Genomic DNA, 19695 nt, shown 5'->3' on the forward strand with positions numbered 1-19695 from the left:
TTGTTTGCTTTACAAGTCATCCATGTCCGGTATTTTGCACTAAAAATACACTTTACAGCATTCTTTGCTCTGCACGGGGGTTAAACTGGAGCCTGTAGGTGCGCTACCGACCATCCTTCTGCTTGTCCCAGACAAAAATGATAAAATGTCAACTCATAGAGGACTTAAATGGGGACTTGAGTTTATGGCGAGCACAATGGTTTTTCAAAAGCTTTATATTGATACACCTTGTTGCTTACCCCGCCTACTGTAGAACACCGAGATTCCGCATACGAGCAGTCAAATGCAAAGTTTCCGGGCTCTCCCTTAGAGATAAGGTGAGAAGCTCGGTTATCCGTGAGGGGCTCAGAGTCAATGAGAGAAGTCAGATGAGGTGGCTCGGGCATCTGTTTAGGACACCTGTCTGGTGAGGTGCTCTGGACATGTCCAACCGGCAGTAATTTTTTGGATTCATTGTGATTTTTACTTTCATTTTAGGGCCAGGCCCAGTTCTGCTCGGTCATCCGGGATGGGCTCAGAGTCAGTGAGAGGAGCCAGATGAGGAGGGTCTCGGGCATATGTATAGGATGTCTGCCTGGTGAGGTGTCCTGGACATGTTCAACTGTTTTTTGGCTTTATTATAACTTCTACTTAAATTAGGGTCCAGCCCACATCTTCCCCCCTGAAATAAAACAATCATTTGTGTTGCTTTAATAGAATTTCATGAAAACACTTGAATGTAAAAACGGAATTCTCTTGACGAAAACTCCATAATAACACCACGGGAAGTTTATTTGGTATCCATCACGCGCATTTAAATATATAAAGACACAAACTTTAAAGGAAAGTAAATAGTTCAGCAAACAAGCATTATTTACATCAGAAAAATACTGCATCTTTCATATGAATCAATTGCAAATACCTGTGTCGGATTCTTGATCGAGCTACAAAAATGCTTGCAAGACAGAAAAAAAGTCAGTCACAGGCAGTTCAAGACAGCAAAAGCCCGCAGTCTGAAAACGCTTGACACTTTAAATGTTGATGTTTATCTTTGGCAATGAGACTGTGATTTATTTCTTTGGAGAATCTCTGACAGCTTAAAAGTTCCTAATAGCTTTTGAGGAAGAAAGAGGAGCCGTCCTGGCACAGCAAGAGAAGTCAAAGATCCTGGACGGCGGGCGGCAACACGAGACGTACAAACTATTTTAATCATCCACATTTCAAACAGCAGTTAAAAATACAGTTGTGTACACATAGAGATATCAAAAGAACCGTATATCTTATAATTTACACATTTCTACAGTATTTGCAGGTCTAACGTTGTTGACCAAATAGCTACGCTAATATCTTTTCCCGAGAAGAGTTTAAATGACTGGTTTGAAATCTACTTTTAAATAGGTTTGCTTCCCTCTGAAACCGACAAGGCACTGGAGCATTGAGGATTCTATGGCGGTAAAATAACGCAACATCCTTAAAGCGCAGGAAGGAAAATGGTAACGTTTTTGACACAGCACATGCGTCGCGTGAGTCAACTCGACGGGTGCATCAATACACGTAACGTAAATCATTTCATTCTGCAATAAATTGTGACTATTCATTTGATACTACTTGAGATCGGGCCACGATTCATCTTTTGTGTGTATTCAGTGTGTGTTTTCAACGCCCGAAAGTGAGTGTGGGTGTTTTGATAGCACAACTCTCCGATATGGCTTCAGTGATCTCAAGGCACAATTTGTTTGCAGGCTTTGAGGCGGGGAACGTGGGGGATCTGTCTTTGGTTGTGTTCTTGTGACTTAACTCTCCGCATGTGTCTCTGGGGGCATGAGGAGAGGGATCGCTCGATCGTCGCCCTCTGTCACGCTCGTATTTGGACATTGTGGGGTGGCGGTGGGCACAGGACTTCCGGGATTGGATGCAGGCGCTGATTCTTCTCCATAAGCCAATGTGGAGTTTGTCTCTGTGTTTCTCAGCTGCTCCTCTTTTTCTTGCTTCAGTCGCCGTTCTTCAGCTTCTATTTCCTCAGTGGTGGGAATGGAGTTCTTCTTAGGTCTGCCTTTCGGCTTGGTTGGCGCCTCCTGACCGCCTTTGAGTACCTACAAATACAGATGTCATCTATGCGGATTGTGCTTGTCATGAAAGGTCCCGGAAGGGAAAGACTGTGAATGCTACATGTTGCTGGAGAGATGACGTTAACTGCTGTATACACCTTTACTGGACTCAACAAGGTCATTTGTCGAGCCGATCTTCCTTGGCAATAAGTTTGCCGCTTTTTTATTCTTATTGTCACTCACTTATCACGTACTTTGACCGTGTGGCCACGCAAGTACGTCTGTTTTGTAATAATGTTGTGAAGTGCATGTTGCCTAATTGTGTCTTTTCCATTTTGCATGCCACGTGAAACAAATGTGACAGTGATCACTGGATCTCAAATTGAACTGGGATGGGTTAATTGTTCAATTGGTGGACACTGAACGATAAAGATTGTTTCATGACTAAGCCGGTTAATTATTTCCTCGACGAGTATGACAATTACAACTCGTAAAATGTTGCTTTCAAATCAAAAGGACCACTAAAAACTCGTTGTACTAAGTTCATCCTGTCTACTTGATATCTAATTTAAAGCAGATTCTTTACTTGCAGACAGTGTAGGTGTTCAAATACCTGACATGTTTCGGCGACTAATACCGCCTTCGTCAGAGTGCCTTCGTCATCCGCCTGTTTTGGACACTCTGACGAAGGCGGAAGTAGTCGCCAAAACATGTCAGGTATTTGAACACCTACACTGTCTGTAAGTAAAGAATCTGTTTTAAACCACTAAAAACTGTTTCTCCATAGTCACTGTTTTATTTTCATCATTTCCAACGGGAAAATTAGATTGAAATTCAACTTAAATAAGAGTAGCATAGTTCACACACACACACACACACACACACACACACACACACATATATATATATATATATATATATATATATATATATATATATATATATATATATATATATATATATATATATATATATATATATATATATATATATACTGTACACTGTGAGACTAATAAAGGCATATCCAATCCAATCCTATATATATATATATATATATATATATATATATATATATATATATATATATATATATATATATATATATATATACAGTAAAGTCTCATTATATCGATATTCTCGGGAGTCCGAAAAAATATCGATATAAACGGGACTATCGATATATCCGACCCTGCGCGCATGTAATTTTCTCCTTGCGTTCATAGAAATACAGTAAAGTCTCGTTATATCGATATTCAAGGGAGTCCGAAAAAATATCGATATCACCGGGACTATCGATATATCCGACCCTGTTTGTATGTAATTTTCTCCGTGCGTGCATAGAAATAGTATCGATATAACCGGGACTATCGATATATCTGATATCGATATAACGAGACTTTACGGTAGTATCGTAATAAGCAGTACTATCGATATAACCGATATCGATATAATGAGACTTTACTGTATATATATCACTCACCATTTTCTTCCACTTCATCCGCCTGTTTTGGTACCATGTCTTCACCTGAAGCTGCGTGAGTCCGAGTGACTGTGCCAAATCTAACCTGAAAGAAAAATTAAATGATAACAACTTTTGATTCATAAAATAAATACATAAATAAACATAAATAAATAAATAAATAAATAAATAAAATACATAAAATACATAAAAAATAAATACATATTGATTTCTATCGCTCTTTCACACTTCTTTCACTTTCTTTTTTGTAACAAAGCGCTTAACATGGACAACTGTCATATACAGAAAAAATAAAGCAGTCACAAAGATAGTAGAAAGCACCAGGGAGTAAGTCTGAATCATGCTGAGTCAAATGCCAAAGAGGATACATAAATACATATATAAGATATTGTAATACCCTGTTAAGAAACACACTGTTACTCGCCCTTTCACTTAAAGGACAACCAACGTCACTTTTTTGTTTCCTGACATCAGAAAAACGTTTTATAGCATCTAAAATACCCAAAATACACAGTATGATATTTTTATTCAAATGCAAAACACCAATAAAAATGACTTAAAGTGTCTAAAAAGTACTTCAATTTGAAACCGGAAGTGGCCAGTTTCAGAAGGTCCCGCCCCCATGTTTGTGGTGTCACAGCAAGATGTCTTGCCTTGATCAAGAATCAAAACAATAGCTTCAGATTCAGAGAATATGCTTTCTTGTTGCTTATCCAGTTTTGAATATGATTCAAATAGTGCTGAAGAAGAAAGCATACATTATTTGCAATCGATAATTTATTCTGTGTCATTTTGAGGCATCAGGGATGGGAAATGTCGCACCCAAAAAAGGTAGAAAATGGCGACAAAGCCGTGTAAGGAATTAATCAGCCCGTTTCCACAGGCTGATTAATTCCTTACATGGAGCTCTGTCGCCCTCTTCTGCCTGTTTTGGTCCTACATGACGTTTTCACACCAAAGTACAGCAAAATGCATTGACGTGATGGAAGGACTGCTACAATGAGTCCTTTTTTCGGTCAGGGGCCTTCCTTCAGTGACGTAGGGTGAGGACTCGTCACCAACTCAAAAACAAGACTTCCGGAACACTCAGCGCGACTCTCAAAACGTAAAATATAGCTATATGCTGTGGAATCTTTGTAAAATACGCTCAATAGAAGTCATTTGAAGCCATTTTGCAAATTATGGACACAACTTGACCGGAGACGTCGGTTGTCCTTTAAGAGTCATTGTTTCAGTTCATTAGAACACTTCATGAAGCCAATGTGTTGATTTTATTGCTACACCAAATAGCACAACTGCTTTAAAACACGCTGCCTTTGAATCAGGCATCAAAGCTGGCGAGTTAGACGCTTCTCACATCTGCAGTGTTTTCAACATCTGCACCGGCATATGTAATGTAATAAGTGGCTGTGTAGAGAAATTGTGAATGCATCCACCACATGTGCTTGGTCCATGACTAACAAGGCTACTGTCTGGCATGTAATGTGATAGCCTTTCATTTAAGAGGAGAAATCCTTAGCTGTAAATGACATTTCCTCTTGTACTCTACTCAAAGTCTCTGGGAAGCAGGAAATCCGAACATTTGTGTCTACTGCATCCAAGTGAAGACTATATATATATATATATATATATATATATATATATATATATATATATATATATATATATATATATATATATATATATATATATATATATATATATATATATATATATAGTATATATATATATATATATATATATATATATATATATATATATATATATATATATATATATATATATATATATATATATATATATATATATATATATATATAGTTGCTCATGTTCCTTCTTTCTGATGTTTCCATCACTCGGGACCGCTACATCCACGACAACGGCTTTCCTTTCCCCTTTATCTGGAAGTCCCACAGGATCTTTGCTCGGTCATTCTCTACTACCTTGGGAGGTGTTTCCCATTTTGACGGAGTCCATACTCCGCACAGATGTTTCGGTAGACTATGCCCGCCACCTGGCATCTTAGACCCTGCAGTTATGTGTTGGATTGTCTCAGGTGCCTCTTTGCACAACCTACACCTTGGATCTTGCCTGGTGTGGTATATCTGTGCCTCTATGGATCTGGTGTTCAGGGCCTGCTCTTGAGCAGCCAGGATGAGTGTCTCTGTGCTGTCCTTTAGGCCAGCACTCTCAAGCCACTGATAGGACTTCTTGAGATCAGCCACTTCAGTTATGGTTCGGTGGTACATCCCATGTAGGGGCTCTTTCTCCCATGATTGTCCCTCTTCCAGCACCTCATCCTCTGTTCCCCATTGTCTGAGACATTCCCCATTGTCTGAGCCATTCTCTGAGTACAATATATATATATATATATATATATATATATATATATATATATATATATATATATATATATATATATATATATATATATATATATATATATATATATATATATATATATATATATATATATATATATATATATATGAGATGATATACCTCACTTAATGAAGGTTCTTTGTTTTGGAGAAACAATTGAATGTAATTATGTACTAACTACTTCTACTTCCTTTGGGGCCGTGACGAACCGTTTAGTCTTGGGTGTAACCTAATTTAATTATTGATGCTGCCTTGAAGCTAATGACTGGAGAGAGATTGCATAAAATCATTGTCTGTTTAAAGGGAGAGAGCCCATGTGCTCTGGTGTAAAAATGTGCGTAACTTCATTTTTGTGCCGGGGCGAGTCTAGTTTCACTTTGAGACCGTCTTGCCCTTGAAACGGGCGTTTGGTCAAACCGATCTTCTGCGCCACCTCCCTGACCAACCTGGCGGATTGGTCCCTGAAATTTGAATGGTAATTGAACTTTAATTGGACTCTCCCACAACGGCGCAAACGCCCCCAAAATCAGACCCTCAATGAAAATGGTCAAACTAAAGTGAATTTGTTTCTGACCTATTCAGCAAAACAATATCACTGCCAATAATATTGAAGCTGTACAACATTATCAATTTAAATTGTGACCTTTCATCTCCCAAGCTTCAACCTTGTGGAGTTTCTCCTCACCCCAATCTTGATGAAGCAACTCCATGTGTAAGCGGGTCTTGCTTTTTCATTGTTTTGGTGGTTTCTGGCTATTCAGTACAACATGGCTAAGACTGCTTGCACCCACAATAAGGAAGATAAGTACACAATTCATTGAAATAAGTTTTTGATATACTGTATCGGCACGTCAAACATACCGTGCGGTTCTTATGATGTGCTTATTCAATTTTCATATCAGCACAGGAATGCAATATTATTGTCAAGACAAAATGTGCTCCAGCCATGCGTACACAAAAGGTTTTTGCTGTTGGCGATGTGATTTTGGAGGAGAGAGGGGGACTTCTCCAACACCTCTTGCCAAGTTAAAAAGATAACATAAAATATTACATTCAGGGATTTGATGTACCTTAAAAGATTTGTCTAAATCAATTTTCAGGCATGTATGTAGGCAAGAATACATATATGTATAAATGTTTTTTACACATACCCACAATGTGCCAAATATTGTCCAACTGTACATCAAGGCCCAAATGCTGTCTTATATACAGGATGGCACTACAGATTTGTTGAAAGATTGCAAGAAATTTTATTGTCTGAAGCTAAGTGACGAATATACACACCAGCATGTGTTTGAATGATTTGCCGTAATTCATTTTAATACATTTGCTTGCTTTGGCCACAATCCCTTCTTTTAATGAATGTGGCTTTGTTATCCACACGACCCCCCAACCCTCACCCCCACTCAATGTCTTCTTTCTTTTACCATAAAAGAGCTCCGGGGTGAACCCTTTACTCTTGTCTGAACTGGAATCCTGAGGTAATACACATTACGTGAGACATTCCCCACAGGACAAATGTTAGTTTAACTGTTGCTTGATAATTGCGTTTGCGGCTTTGTGAAGTTGTGTGTATGCGTTGTACTTTGGAAATGTATTCGATGCCAGGTATTCAGTTTATCAAAATGCCACACGTGAGTGATGCTTATATGGCAGTGGAAATGCTCTTGAAAAACACACACACCACACACACACACACACACACACACACACACACACACACACACAGTATATATATATATATATATATATATATATATATATATATATATATATATATATATATATATATATATATACAGTAAAGTCTCGTTATATCGATACGCAAGGGAATCCGAAAAAATATCGATATAACCGGGACTATCGATATATCCGATCCTGTGGGGGGGGTGCGTAAATGCGGCATCTTTGTTATGGCATGTAATTTCATCATTGGGTTCATGGATTGCATATCTAACATGTTTTTTGTACAGTAGTGAAGTGAAAAATAAAGTTGTGCATAAAATAAAAACGTCTTTACACTTTTTAATGACTATTTCATTTCAAAAATGCAACCAACCAATGCTAAATCGTCAAGTTCTATTCACACGAAGCCACGAACGCCGGCATATACAATCATATGAAAAACAGTGATTGTTGCAAACAATAAAGATATCTGGATGCAACACAATTAAATACTGTACATGGATGAAAAACCAAAACTGCAACGTTTACATAACTTACGTGACGTTCGAGTGGCTGAATAGAATGCCGGCGCGCAGCTGTGACGTTACAACAGCTTTTTGACTGACTCAAGAAACACAAAAAGTGATGTTGGTTGCCCTTTAATGCACAGTATGGAATGTACAGTCATTTTCAAAATCATGACGCTTCAGCAGACAAAACAACAAACATTGTTGCAAAAAACGCTTGCAGTCATGTAACAGTACATGTACATAACACTGCAATGAGTATGTATGTAAGCTATTTAAAAAAAGTCATCAATCTTCTTCTGCTTCCCATTTTTATATTTTAATATGAACACTTCCATCTTGTTTAACGTTTCTAAAAAACCGGATGCATTTTCTACGGATTCAAAGAAAGATCGCGTGTCCGCAACCCCTTGCAACGCTTTTGTCGAAGTTGCAAAAGGTGTGCATTCAGTCGCTTCTTCTTCATCGTCATCAGCATCATCATCATCACGGGAATCTACTGTGGCATACTTGGCTTTGACCTCCGCTGCGATATCCGCATCTGATGAGCTTGGGAATGTCGCAATGTCTTTGTCGACTGCGACATACGATGCAATGTCGGCGACTTTTAGCTTTTCAGCCAACACTGCAAGAGGAATGTTGTCGTCATCCTCTTCGTTAGCTGCAGATGTTTCCTCACTGCACCCTGGATTTTCAAATTTGCAGTGACGGAAGCAGTTCTTGATGGTGTTTTCGGACACCGTGCTCCACGCTTTGGAAATTGCTCTGATGGCATCCAAAACAGTCCATTGTTGAAGACACACGAGCAGCCGTCTGATACACACGAACTGCCGTCTGAAAATGGCGTCTGCTCGGGAGAGCTGCTCACGTAACAAGACACGTGACCAAGTTGACCAATGGCGCGACGGATATATCGATGTAAACAACAAAAACATGGCGGTGCCGGACTCTGCTATGATAAGTCGTAATAAGCCTGCTCTCAGTATATATATATATATATATATATATATATATATATATATATATATATATATATATATATATATATATATACCTACTGTCCAGACATGGCGGTGCCGGACTCTGCTATGATAAGTCCCTGCTCTCAGGTCCCTTAACAGTAATGGTGGGGTGAGGTTCAATTTGGATCGTTCGCACAATAGACTGCTTCGGCAACATAGGATTAGTCATGATGATGTGGTGATACCAGTGCAAATTGGGCGATCAGGCCAGTCGTTAGTCAGGACAATAGAAGCTATCAGTGGAGCCGCAGGGATTAGTCCTCTGCTCCCCCCATACCTGACGGCGTAGTCTGATCAATTGTACTCTAATACGGTGAAGGGCAATGTCATTTTCATGGCAATTTCAAGTATAACCCAGAGCCATGAGACTGCAGTGATACAATGCAAACAGTTCGCCTTGCGTGGTGTTTAATTAGCTTGGGTAAGGATACCAGCGCAGGCCAAGATCAACTGATCCCGTAATATACTCTCCTTGCTGCAAGGCTGGTTGAGAATGACAAACCGAGGTGACCAGATGTCATCTCGGTCGTGGGATATGTACTCTTCTTCGGCCTGAATAAGCTGCTTTCTCATAAAAAAATAGATTACCACAACCTGACCTTAATGAGCTACATTACTGCTTTGAGGTATTATTTACCTATAAGGATAATTTACCTAAAGTATATTTTACCCCATATTGCATGCTTATTTTTTTCCTGATGCCTGAGGATAACAGGCGACCAGGTAGATGTGTTCACCTGTGCATGCAGTGCCATCTGTGAAGAAACAATCATTTGCTTGACCACTAATCAAGGTTTCTCTGACAGGAAAATGAGGCGGGATTTTTTTTTCTTCACATTTCGAGTGCAGAATGGTTATTGTCAACCCATTTCATTCTCAGTCGACAGTATGTAAATATATTGTTTAAGAATGGTATACAGACATCTGTGCAAGCCCTCGTTTCGCTTCTCATCCAAGAAGCTTCGTCAGAAAAATAAAGTCTTACTGGTAGTTTCGGCCCTATATATATATATATCCCTACTGTCCAGACATGGCGGTGCCGGACTCTGCTATGATAGGTCCCTGCTCTCAGGTCGGGGGAGCAGAGGACTAATCCCTGCGGCTCCACTGATAGCTTCTATTGTCCTAACTGACGACTGGCCTGATTGTCCAATTTGCCCTGGTATCACCTCATCAGCATGACTAATCATATGTTGCCTAAGCAGAGTATTGTACGAACGATGAGGTTCAATTTGGATCGTTATGACTAAGGGCTTACACAGACTTATTATTATTATTATTATTATTATTATTATTATTATTATTATTATTAGTATTATTATTATTATTATTATTATTATTATTATTATTATTATTACAGTATTTGCATTATTTGCATTATGAACTCCACCAACCTGTCAGGCGTGGACAGGTACTTCTGCTTTTGGAACTTCTTCTCCAGGCCCATCAGCTGCAGCTCCGTGAAGATGGTGCGGCTGCGACGGGGCTTCTTCAGGCGGGGGGTCCCGAGGTCTGTCTCTGAGTCGCTGCTAATGCTGAGGGGTGTTTGGCTGGGCAACGGTTCAGAGCCTCGGCCGTGCTGAGGCGACAATAGAGGGAGATGGGGAGGCACTCCACCCGAGGATGGGGGTGTGTGTGGGAGGTGTCCAGGATGGCTTGGAGGCTCCCGTGTGATGACCGAGAGGAGTGGGTAGGCACGCAGTGAAGAAGAACCTGAAACAACATACACACACGCAGGCACACACACACACACAGAACAATGTAATAAATACTCGAAAAACAGATGAGAGCAGGGTTACTTAGTTTTCAGGAAGCTCTTATTCTGTTATCGACCGTGTGTAATTGCTCAATTATTAATTGCCCTGTGTTTTCTAGGAAACGTTTTACTCTTGACCTTGCTCTTGTAAAGGCCGCCGACCCCTATGACGCAGTCTTGTGTTTTACAGGACTCCCCTCAACCCATCACATGAATGATTATTTTGCATATGTTAAACACGATCGGATTACATGCCGGGTGATGTACACAAACACATTGATGCAGATGTAAAAAAAAAAATGTTGTCTAATGCAATGAACTGATTTTTACCTCTCTCTGTCTCTCCCTCTCTATCTTTCTCTCTCTCTCCCCCCTTCTCTGTGTCCTGTGATCTCTCACTCTTGGTCGTAATCGCACATGAGCACACATTGTCAAATTTGCCCAAAGCACACAAAGCAGCGAGACGCCGCAATCAATAAAAAGTAACACTTGTCTGGAGCCAGTGGGAGGGAAGGAGAGAGAGCGAGCATGAGGTTTATCTGAATGGATGTGGCGGGTCAATGAACATCATTGTCACATGGTATCTGCCAGAAACATCTTTACGACCTCACTACCGACACAATGACAATCGTCCAAAAAGCTAAATAAAACTTTGTGATTGCTGAGCTTGATGAGATGAAATGTGGACGTGCATACGTACACAAAATCAGTACAGTGCCATTGTGTCGAGTAGTTCTGGGTTTGTTTCTTGGCCAAAATCAGATGGATGCTATTCACGCATATATGCACACAGTTGTGTCAGGTGAATGAATCATAAATCCCTCACTTATCCAGCAACGCACCAGCAACATGACATCGAATCTGACGTTTTATGTTTAACTGTTCGGCTCGTAAACCTATATAACTAACAAAAACAAACACAACACACACACACACACACACACACACACACACACACACACATAAATAAATAAATAAATAAATAAATAAATAAATACAGTAAAGTCTCGTTATATCGATATTCAAGGGAGTCCGAAAAATATCGATATAACCGGGACTATCGATATATCCGACCCCGTTTGCATGTAATTTTCTCCGTGCGTGCATAAAAATATTATCGATATAACCGGGACTATCGCTATATCCGATATCGATATAACGAGACTTTACTGTAAATGGTGGCACTTAAAGGAAGAATGAGCATGCCTTGTCATGTAAGGCCTATAAAGATGCTTGCATACTGTATAACTCCGCACGGATGTATATTACAAGAAGTAAACGTGATAATGGAAGCTGTCATGACACCGCACATTATCCATACAGGCACACATACTTGAGGAGCACACCTGCTTGCTCTCTACACGTACACACAAACAGACACAGATGTCGACATAAACACAAAGAGACGCGACCTGCACTTGATGATGACATCATGTCAAGGTGCTGAGGTCAGGCTAATCCCACAACCTGAGATTGTTGCCGTAACAACAGGCCTCGACAAGATTTTTTTTTTAATTGTACACACAGCTTCCACTTGTACTGTGTCACAATGTGTTTCTTACAGTGAATCACCCCCGCTGACAATTATGATATCAAGTTATAACCATAGGAGTCGTAATACTGCCGAGGGTGTTGAATGGTACGAGGGGGATTTGATACTGGACAAGGTTAGGGGAGATGTTACAAAGAGAAGACATTTTGTCAGCAAAGAGCTTGACGTTTAAGTGGGGAGGCACGCAAAGAAGGAGCAAAAGAGGAGAATGTTAGCGTCACCGCTGACTTTCCACTGACAGCATACGAGCTCACATGTGACACGCTGTTGACAAGCTCGGTGTCCTGTCAATAGGCTACAAATAAACTGTTTAAGGAACTGCAAAGAGCACTGGTGCAACAGATACTCTTGATAATCAAGGTCGCTATGTAAAAAATGCTTATGGTAACTGTTACGGCTAAGAATAGATCAAGACATTCAATTTCCATTTTATTAGCGATACTATCAACAACATTTCCTCCATTGGACATGCAAATACTTGTTAACCGACTGTTCTTACAAGAATCTAGAAGGGAGGCATACAAAAAGCACTCAGTTACATTTGAACTTGACTGTTTTCCAACATTACAGTCAACTGCAAGTGTATGCATGTTCCACGGTGCCAAAAGAGCATGAAGGCTCATGAGTTTACATCATGTGGGTTGTGTTTTCATATTTTTTGGAAGTCATTTCAAGAGCCAACAAAAATATTGCCATTCCAAAAAATGCAGATATTTTCAAAATGTGAGTTTTTACTTTTACCCAAAAAAATATGTGAAAAAATGGTGGTGGTGGCGCCCGACAGGTGGGTGTGTATATTTCATTGTTTATCTGCGGTGACTAAATGTACCATTAAAAATTATTATTAATATGTATGTATTTTTATTCAAACAGTTTGTATTTTTTTTAATATTTTTGATGAGATTAAATAAATATTTACTTTGTCATCTTCATTTGCTTTGAAAAGAAAATGCTCCTAAAACAATACGGAAATATATATATTAGGGGGTGCATATAAAATAAAAACATGTATTTTCTTAAAATCATTTTATCTCTAAATGTTTGATATTTTGTAGACTCTATTAAATCATTGTCAGAGAAGGCTAACATAAAATACTTATATTAATTTCATAATTTGCTTAATATTTTGTGATATTTTTCCAGTGCAATTTTCTGCTTGAATTAAAATATTTTCTGCAATATTATGTGGAAACTATTACAATGCTCACAATAGTATAAAATAGGAAATGTGATCCTCTCATCCCTACATTTATAAATTGAATGTTTAATTTATGTTTTCGGGAAAAAAATGTTAATTGAAATGTGACTGACTGAAATCATGTTTAATTCGAAAAGCATTTGTGGAGGGCGGGGGAAGCAGATGGTTGTCAAGCAGCTTTGAAACACAAAGCGCTGTCTTTCAAATGACTAAATATTTTGAGTTATTTACCGTTGTCAAATGTATGGAAATGATTTGCTGATCAAAATTAATCTGAACTGAAAAAATATGAGCATGTGTGTGTGTGTGCGTGCGTGCGTGCGTGCGTGCGTACGCGCGTGTGTGTAAATGCGCGCGTGTGTGGGCGTGCTCGCGCGCCCGTACTTGCCTGTAAGTATTGACATGGGTAATCAAGCCGAATAGGGCAAGATTATGCTTAATGGGATCCTATATTGTCCGACACAGATTTGGGGTTTAAAACGGGATGAAAACTCTTTTGTTGGATTTTATAAGGCTTTGAGCCTTTACAAAAAACAGCATGCACACATACGTACGCATGCACAAACACACGTTTCTTGGTTTGATGGGATTTTTCAGCATGTTGACAAATGAGATTAGACTATAGTGGATTTTCGGCTAAACGTCATGCGCCAAATGTCCCATTAAAAACACACTCATAATATACATTCCCTAATCCTTAATGTGAAAAAGGGATTGAGGCACTGGAAATGGAACAGACAAGCAAGTCAAAAGCAACAATTGATGATCGGCTCCTGTTGTTCTTTATGGCACCCGTGTTCTTTAGCGACATCTGTTGGTATTAAGAGTTCATGACACCCATCAAATCCTCAAATTGCAAACTTTCACTGCAGCGTCTATATCAAGCACTAAAGTCAATAGACGTTGAAGAATATAGTGTCTCACACGCCTGCCGCTCCAAATAAGTGGGCACCGTATTCCTGTGCCCCAGAGCAGGTTACTCTATCCGATGGGGCGGTGCGGTGCCAGCCATAATGCACTCCTTCATACATCATATCACAGGGATGAGAGGATCACGACTCCTATTTTTGTATCTGCCCTCGCCCCACAACCATCATCACCAGCTATGGCATCATCGAGTTGCAGTGGTTATTATTTCAGACTTTGGAGCAATTATCTTTCATGGTTAGTGAAGTCGCCAGTAGACTTTGGAAGCTATTAAGACTATACCTGTTATTGAGTTATTCTTGATGTATATTCTATGTATCAATATTTCCGTCTAATTTTGAAATAGACGATAGAGTGTTACAATCACTTTAAAAAAATAAGATTTGACACGAACAGCAATGTTAAGTTGCATATTGCATATTCATGTAAAATATCACTTTGAGCAATTCCAGTTCCACACATCTCCTCAGTCTAACGTACCTGATTCAAATGATCAGTTCATCTGGAAGCTGTGCAGAAGATGTAAAATTCCCCCGATCATTTGAATCAGGTGTGTTGGAAGAGGGAGATGGAGAAAACATCCAGGATAGCAGCCCTCGAGGACCACAACTGTGAGTGAGGTTTCGTGAGAATGTAAAATGTGATTTAAAACTTGCATGGAAATCCTTAATTTGTGATAGTGCTGAGCTATCATTCCTCAATAAAATGTTGAATGTAACTTACAAAAAAATCATCAGATGCCTTATAAATACAAGGGATGCTCAAAGGTATGCATGGTGTGATTTATAGCATCCCTGAATGGGTGTATTTAACAATCAAATAAATTATATACAATTTAAAAATAGTTGATGGAATACAACACAAATTGTAATTACGTATTAATTAGTAGTATGTGCAGTGATTCAACATATTTGATTGGAATTCTGACATTTTTAATCAGCCCAATGTTTAATGACACACTCATGTTTTAATCAGATTTTGTGGAAATATTAAAATAGTCAAATTTAAAAGTAGCCGAAACAATGGTGACGCTCTTGAACCGCAATTTCTCGTTTGCCGTGAATTACTCAGGTGAGTTCATTGCATTTGTTTTTTTTTCTTACCCGAGCAAGAGTGAAGAGGCTTGGGTCGGACGACGAGCGACGGGCACACGGAGTAAAGGGAAAACTTCTCAAAATAATCACAAGCCTCTTTGGATAGGATCTCGTCGATCATGAACGTCTTGTAGCGTCGCCTGGAAGACTTCAACTGGCCGGGGGAGGAGAGCCTCACTTCGGCTTGACAGTGCATGTTGGTTCCCTGAGTATGAAAACTCGAAATAAGTGTAAGAAAAACACGGGCGGGGAGGGAGACAAGTCAGACCACTCCGCTATAACACTACGACTGCTCCTAGCATTGTGTAGCAAGAAAATTCGTTGAGAGATGAGCCGATTGAGACCCTCAAGTACTAACATCCACTTGTATATAAACAGACACTGCTCTATCTCTCTCGCGCTCTCTCTCTCTCTCTCTCGCTCTTTTTTCCCTTTTTCTCTCTCCGTATATCTCGCTCTCATGCTCCCTCCATCTATTTCCGCCCTCCTACGGTGGACTGCCTCGAACGAACAGTATTATCATTCCTTTCAATTGTCTCTTTTTTGTATAACTTCCAATTCAGTGTATTTACGTTTTGTTGATTTAGGTAGATGAATGTAAAAACTATTCTGTCATGACCATTTTTTTTTTTATATTGTGATAAAAATTGAACAAATCAAAGTTGACATATTCGGTTTTGTTTTTGATATATTATACCGACTAAATATCTATATAGCTATCTATACATATATATATATGCAAACTATATATATATATATATATATATATATATATACACACTCTACTACTTTGCAATTTTGTGCTAGGTTTGCGATTTTCTACGATGAAAGCGTCAACATGACAAATATACGACAGGATTATTTTGTGAAAATAAGGCACACAATTGATTATTCAACACAATAACCTACGTATTAAAACAACGGTGTTTTCAATCGTATAGTTTTGTTGAGAATAATAAATATGTGGTGTTTTCACGATGACTTGACATGCAATGGTCATGACATTAAATTGTAGTGACTCGACACAGAAAACGGTTGCACCCGTGCGCACTGCAGTCCAACTATTGACTTGGTGGTCTCTTCATTAGGGACCCTTGTACAAACCACCCACAAAAATAAACATTCAATAAATAATGGAGCAAATTAAATAGAAACATTTTCTTTCTTGTGACAGTATCATCCCAGTGGCTATTGATGTCAACCCAACATCACAATGACGGCAATTGATTTGATTCATAATGTCAAATTGGCATCAGATGCTGACAACTGATTACAATTTCTATAGTGCGTCTTGGATTTTATTAGATTCGTGTATGTGCACCCAATGATGCGGCCAGCAAATATGCAGTACATATTTGAAATGCAACAGGCAATGTTTATTTAGGTACACCTGCACTAGGTAATGATGCAAAACACTATAAAAAATAACACTCCTATAAATGAACCTCTTTGTTTAAGTGTACATGATTTTATGACCTGTAAATAGTCGTTTCATTGCATTTGGCTATCAGCTACTAGAAGTACATCCATCATAACATGGGGCTGTGTTGGAGTTGAAGTCGGTTCAGTAGCCAGCAGGCTGCTTAATCTGGCTACTTTAGAGCAGGAGACGCCAGCAGGATCAAGCAATTAAACTTGTAAGACCACCACATGTGTCATAATATAATAACAATGAAGGCTTTCCTCCTGACACCCTGCAAAGGATCGAATTGATTGGAGCACACAGAAGGGTGTAAATACACCTTTAGCGCTGCACGAGGTTGACACTTAAATTGTCGCAACATGCAATCGGGCAGCTTTAAGCACTTTCGGAAAGGCGAGCTTATGACCTCATCGTCGGTTGTTATGGGATGTGATCATCACTTTGTTGAAGGGACACCTGGGCAGGGATGCGAAAAGAGAGACAGCAACATGAGATGTGTCAGATCAAAGTGGTTCCTATTCTAGGAAGATTGTCCCAGAATAGCTGGTCTTCATCCATGTTGGGGTAACAAGAAACACCCAAACGTAATTGCACGTATCCGTGTGAACAGAGTGGGTGACAAATCCACGTCCAGCCCTGAAAATATCCTAAATAGAAAGGTCGCATGGAGGGGCTGATCATGTGGCTGGGATACATTTACTGCGGTAATTGGCTTCATTGAAAGAATATACCTGTAGATTACTTCCTAACCCACAGCGTAAGCATATTAGTTTGGTCATTTATAGGTGCATATAAGGCCACCAGGTGATGTGTGATAGAAGGTATTCAGCTAGGATGAAAGGTGTATAAAACAGTTGCGAGACCAGCCATGATGTTTGGACTGGAGACAGTGCCACTGAAGAAAGCACAGGAAGCAGAGCTGGAGGTAGCAGAGCTGAAGATGTTGAGGTTTTCTTTGGGAGTGACCAGGTTGGATAGGATCAGGAATTACATTAGGAATTACATTAGAGGGACAACTCATATTAGAGCACGGGTGTCAAAGTCAAGGCCCGCGGACCAAATCCAGCCCGCCACATCATTTTTTTCGGCCCGCGAAAGCAAATCAAACTTGTTAAATTCCATGATGATTGCTAAAATCTGAGCCAAAATTTCATATTTTTGGACGTCAACCACAATAAGTCATTATTCTTGACTTCAGATTTGAAAACAAATTATTCATTAATTTGCTGTGTGCTCTATATGTAATATTTGAAGGGATTTAAACATTCTAATGGGTTCCCCAAATTCATAACGACCCTCGAGAGGAAACCATAACTACAATGTGGACCGTGGCAAAAAATGACTTTGACACCCCTGTATAAGAGGCTTTGGAGAGAAAGTCAGAGAGGACAGACTGAGATGGTTTGGACATGTCCAGAGAAGAGAGAGTGACTATATTGGGAAAAGGATGCTGAGCCTTGAACTTCCAGGCAAGAGACCGAGAGGAAGACCGAAGAGGAGGTTTATAGATGTTGTGAAAGAGGACATGAAGGTAGCTGGCGTGAGAGAAGAGGATGCACAAAACCGGGATAGATGGAGGACATTGATTCGCTGTGGCGACCCCTGAAGGGAAAAGCCGAAAGGAAAAGAAGAAGATAAGGCCACCAGGTGCATGCAGCACCACAGCGAACATGTTTGTGCTGGAATGAAAGAGGATGCAAATGTTCAGCCAAACAATGTTTATAATCACGATTGCTTTAAAACATCACTCATTTTCCTCAAGAAAATGAAAGTTAAAAAAAAGGAACATTTTTGGTGAGCTCAACATTGCAAAGGTGGTGCTGGTGGATTTTTTTTTTCAAAATACCTGAACATTATACAATTATTCTGAGCACCGTGTTTTTTATATTGTTTTATCATACCAAAAATAAGTCATGTTCCTTCCCGTCTAAACATTGGCCAAATGTGATCTATGGTGTATTTGTGACATTAGATACAAATTTAAAATTATTAAAAATGTAAACCAAAAAACTATTAAGATACAAATCATTTTTGATATACAAAATAACCTGAGCATAAAGACATTGTCAACAAAATAGTCTCTTTTTCCCTTACATCAATATCGTCTCCAACCACTATCATGGTAACCACGGTTGAAGCTCCTGTCGTCGTGGTGCCTGTTGCCACCTTGGCCGTTGTAGTGACGGCCGCTGCCGCCCCAGGCATTCGGCTGTTGATAGTTGCTGTTGTGTTGCTGCTGCTGATTATGTCTGAAGCTGCCTGCGCCCCCTGCAGACGGACCCCTCTGCTCCTTGGAAACAGTGTTGGCTAATTGCGGAAGCTGATGCATCTGTTGCTGACACATGTTCATCTTGGAATGGAGAAGACAAATTAACATTTGGTTTTGAAGGGTGCCCCATCAAAATTCAGGCTGCAATTCATCTTCTTGATCCTGTCTTGAAATTCAGAGGACTTACCATGGCATGCTTTTGCAGACTGTCAGGGGAAGAAAAAGACCTTTGCATAGAAGACGGCGGAGTGTACGGAGGCGACGTGAATTGGGGCGGTACCCTGGAAAATAAACATATTTCGATTATTTTCCCAGTCCTGAATCGCACAAAAGGGCGTTTAGTAGTGATGTGTCCACTGTGCCAAGGCTCCAG

General features: G+C 39.6%; 1 protein-coding gene across 1 annotated transcript; it reads right to left on the reverse strand.

The window, feature by feature from the left end:
* Window positions 1-746: 746 nt before the first annotated feature.
* Window positions 747-19397, reverse strand: barx2 (BARX homeobox 2). Its single transcript, XM_089013990.1, has 5 exons — window positions 19148-19397; window positions 15640-15835; window positions 10498-10816; window positions 3508-3592; window positions 747-2072 (listed from the first exon to the last, which is right to left on the reverse strand). The coding sequence occupies exons 1-5, from the start codon at window positions 19256-19258 to the stop codon at window positions 1773-1775; spliced, it is 1011 nt and encodes a 336-aa protein (XP_088870116.1). The 5' UTR covers window positions 19259-19397; the 3' UTR covers window positions 747-1772.
* Window positions 19398-19695: the final 298 nt, after the last annotated feature.

Source organism: Hippocampus bargibanti, linkage group LG14 (genome assembly GCF_051943395.1).
Source record: "Hippocampus bargibanti isolate YZ-2025 linkage group LG14, ASM5194339v1, whole genome shotgun sequence".
NCBI classification, from domain to species: domain Eukaryota; kingdom Metazoa; phylum Chordata; class Actinopteri; order Syngnathiformes; family Syngnathidae; genus Hippocampus; species Hippocampus bargibanti.

Coding starts and splice junctions, on each gene's coding strand:
- barx2 (XM_089013990.1), bottom strand. CDS start 19,258: ATGCCTGGGGCGGCAGCGGCCGTCACTACAACGGCCAAGGTGGCAACA. Junction 3,593..10,497: donor TACCTGTCCACGCCTGACAG/GTTGGTGGAGTT, acceptor TTTTTCTTTCAG/GTTAGATTTGGCACAGTCAC. Junction 2,073..3,507: donor GGATGAAGTGGAAGAAAATG/GTGAGTGATATA, acceptor CTGTATTTGTAG/GTACTCAAAGGCGGTCAGGA.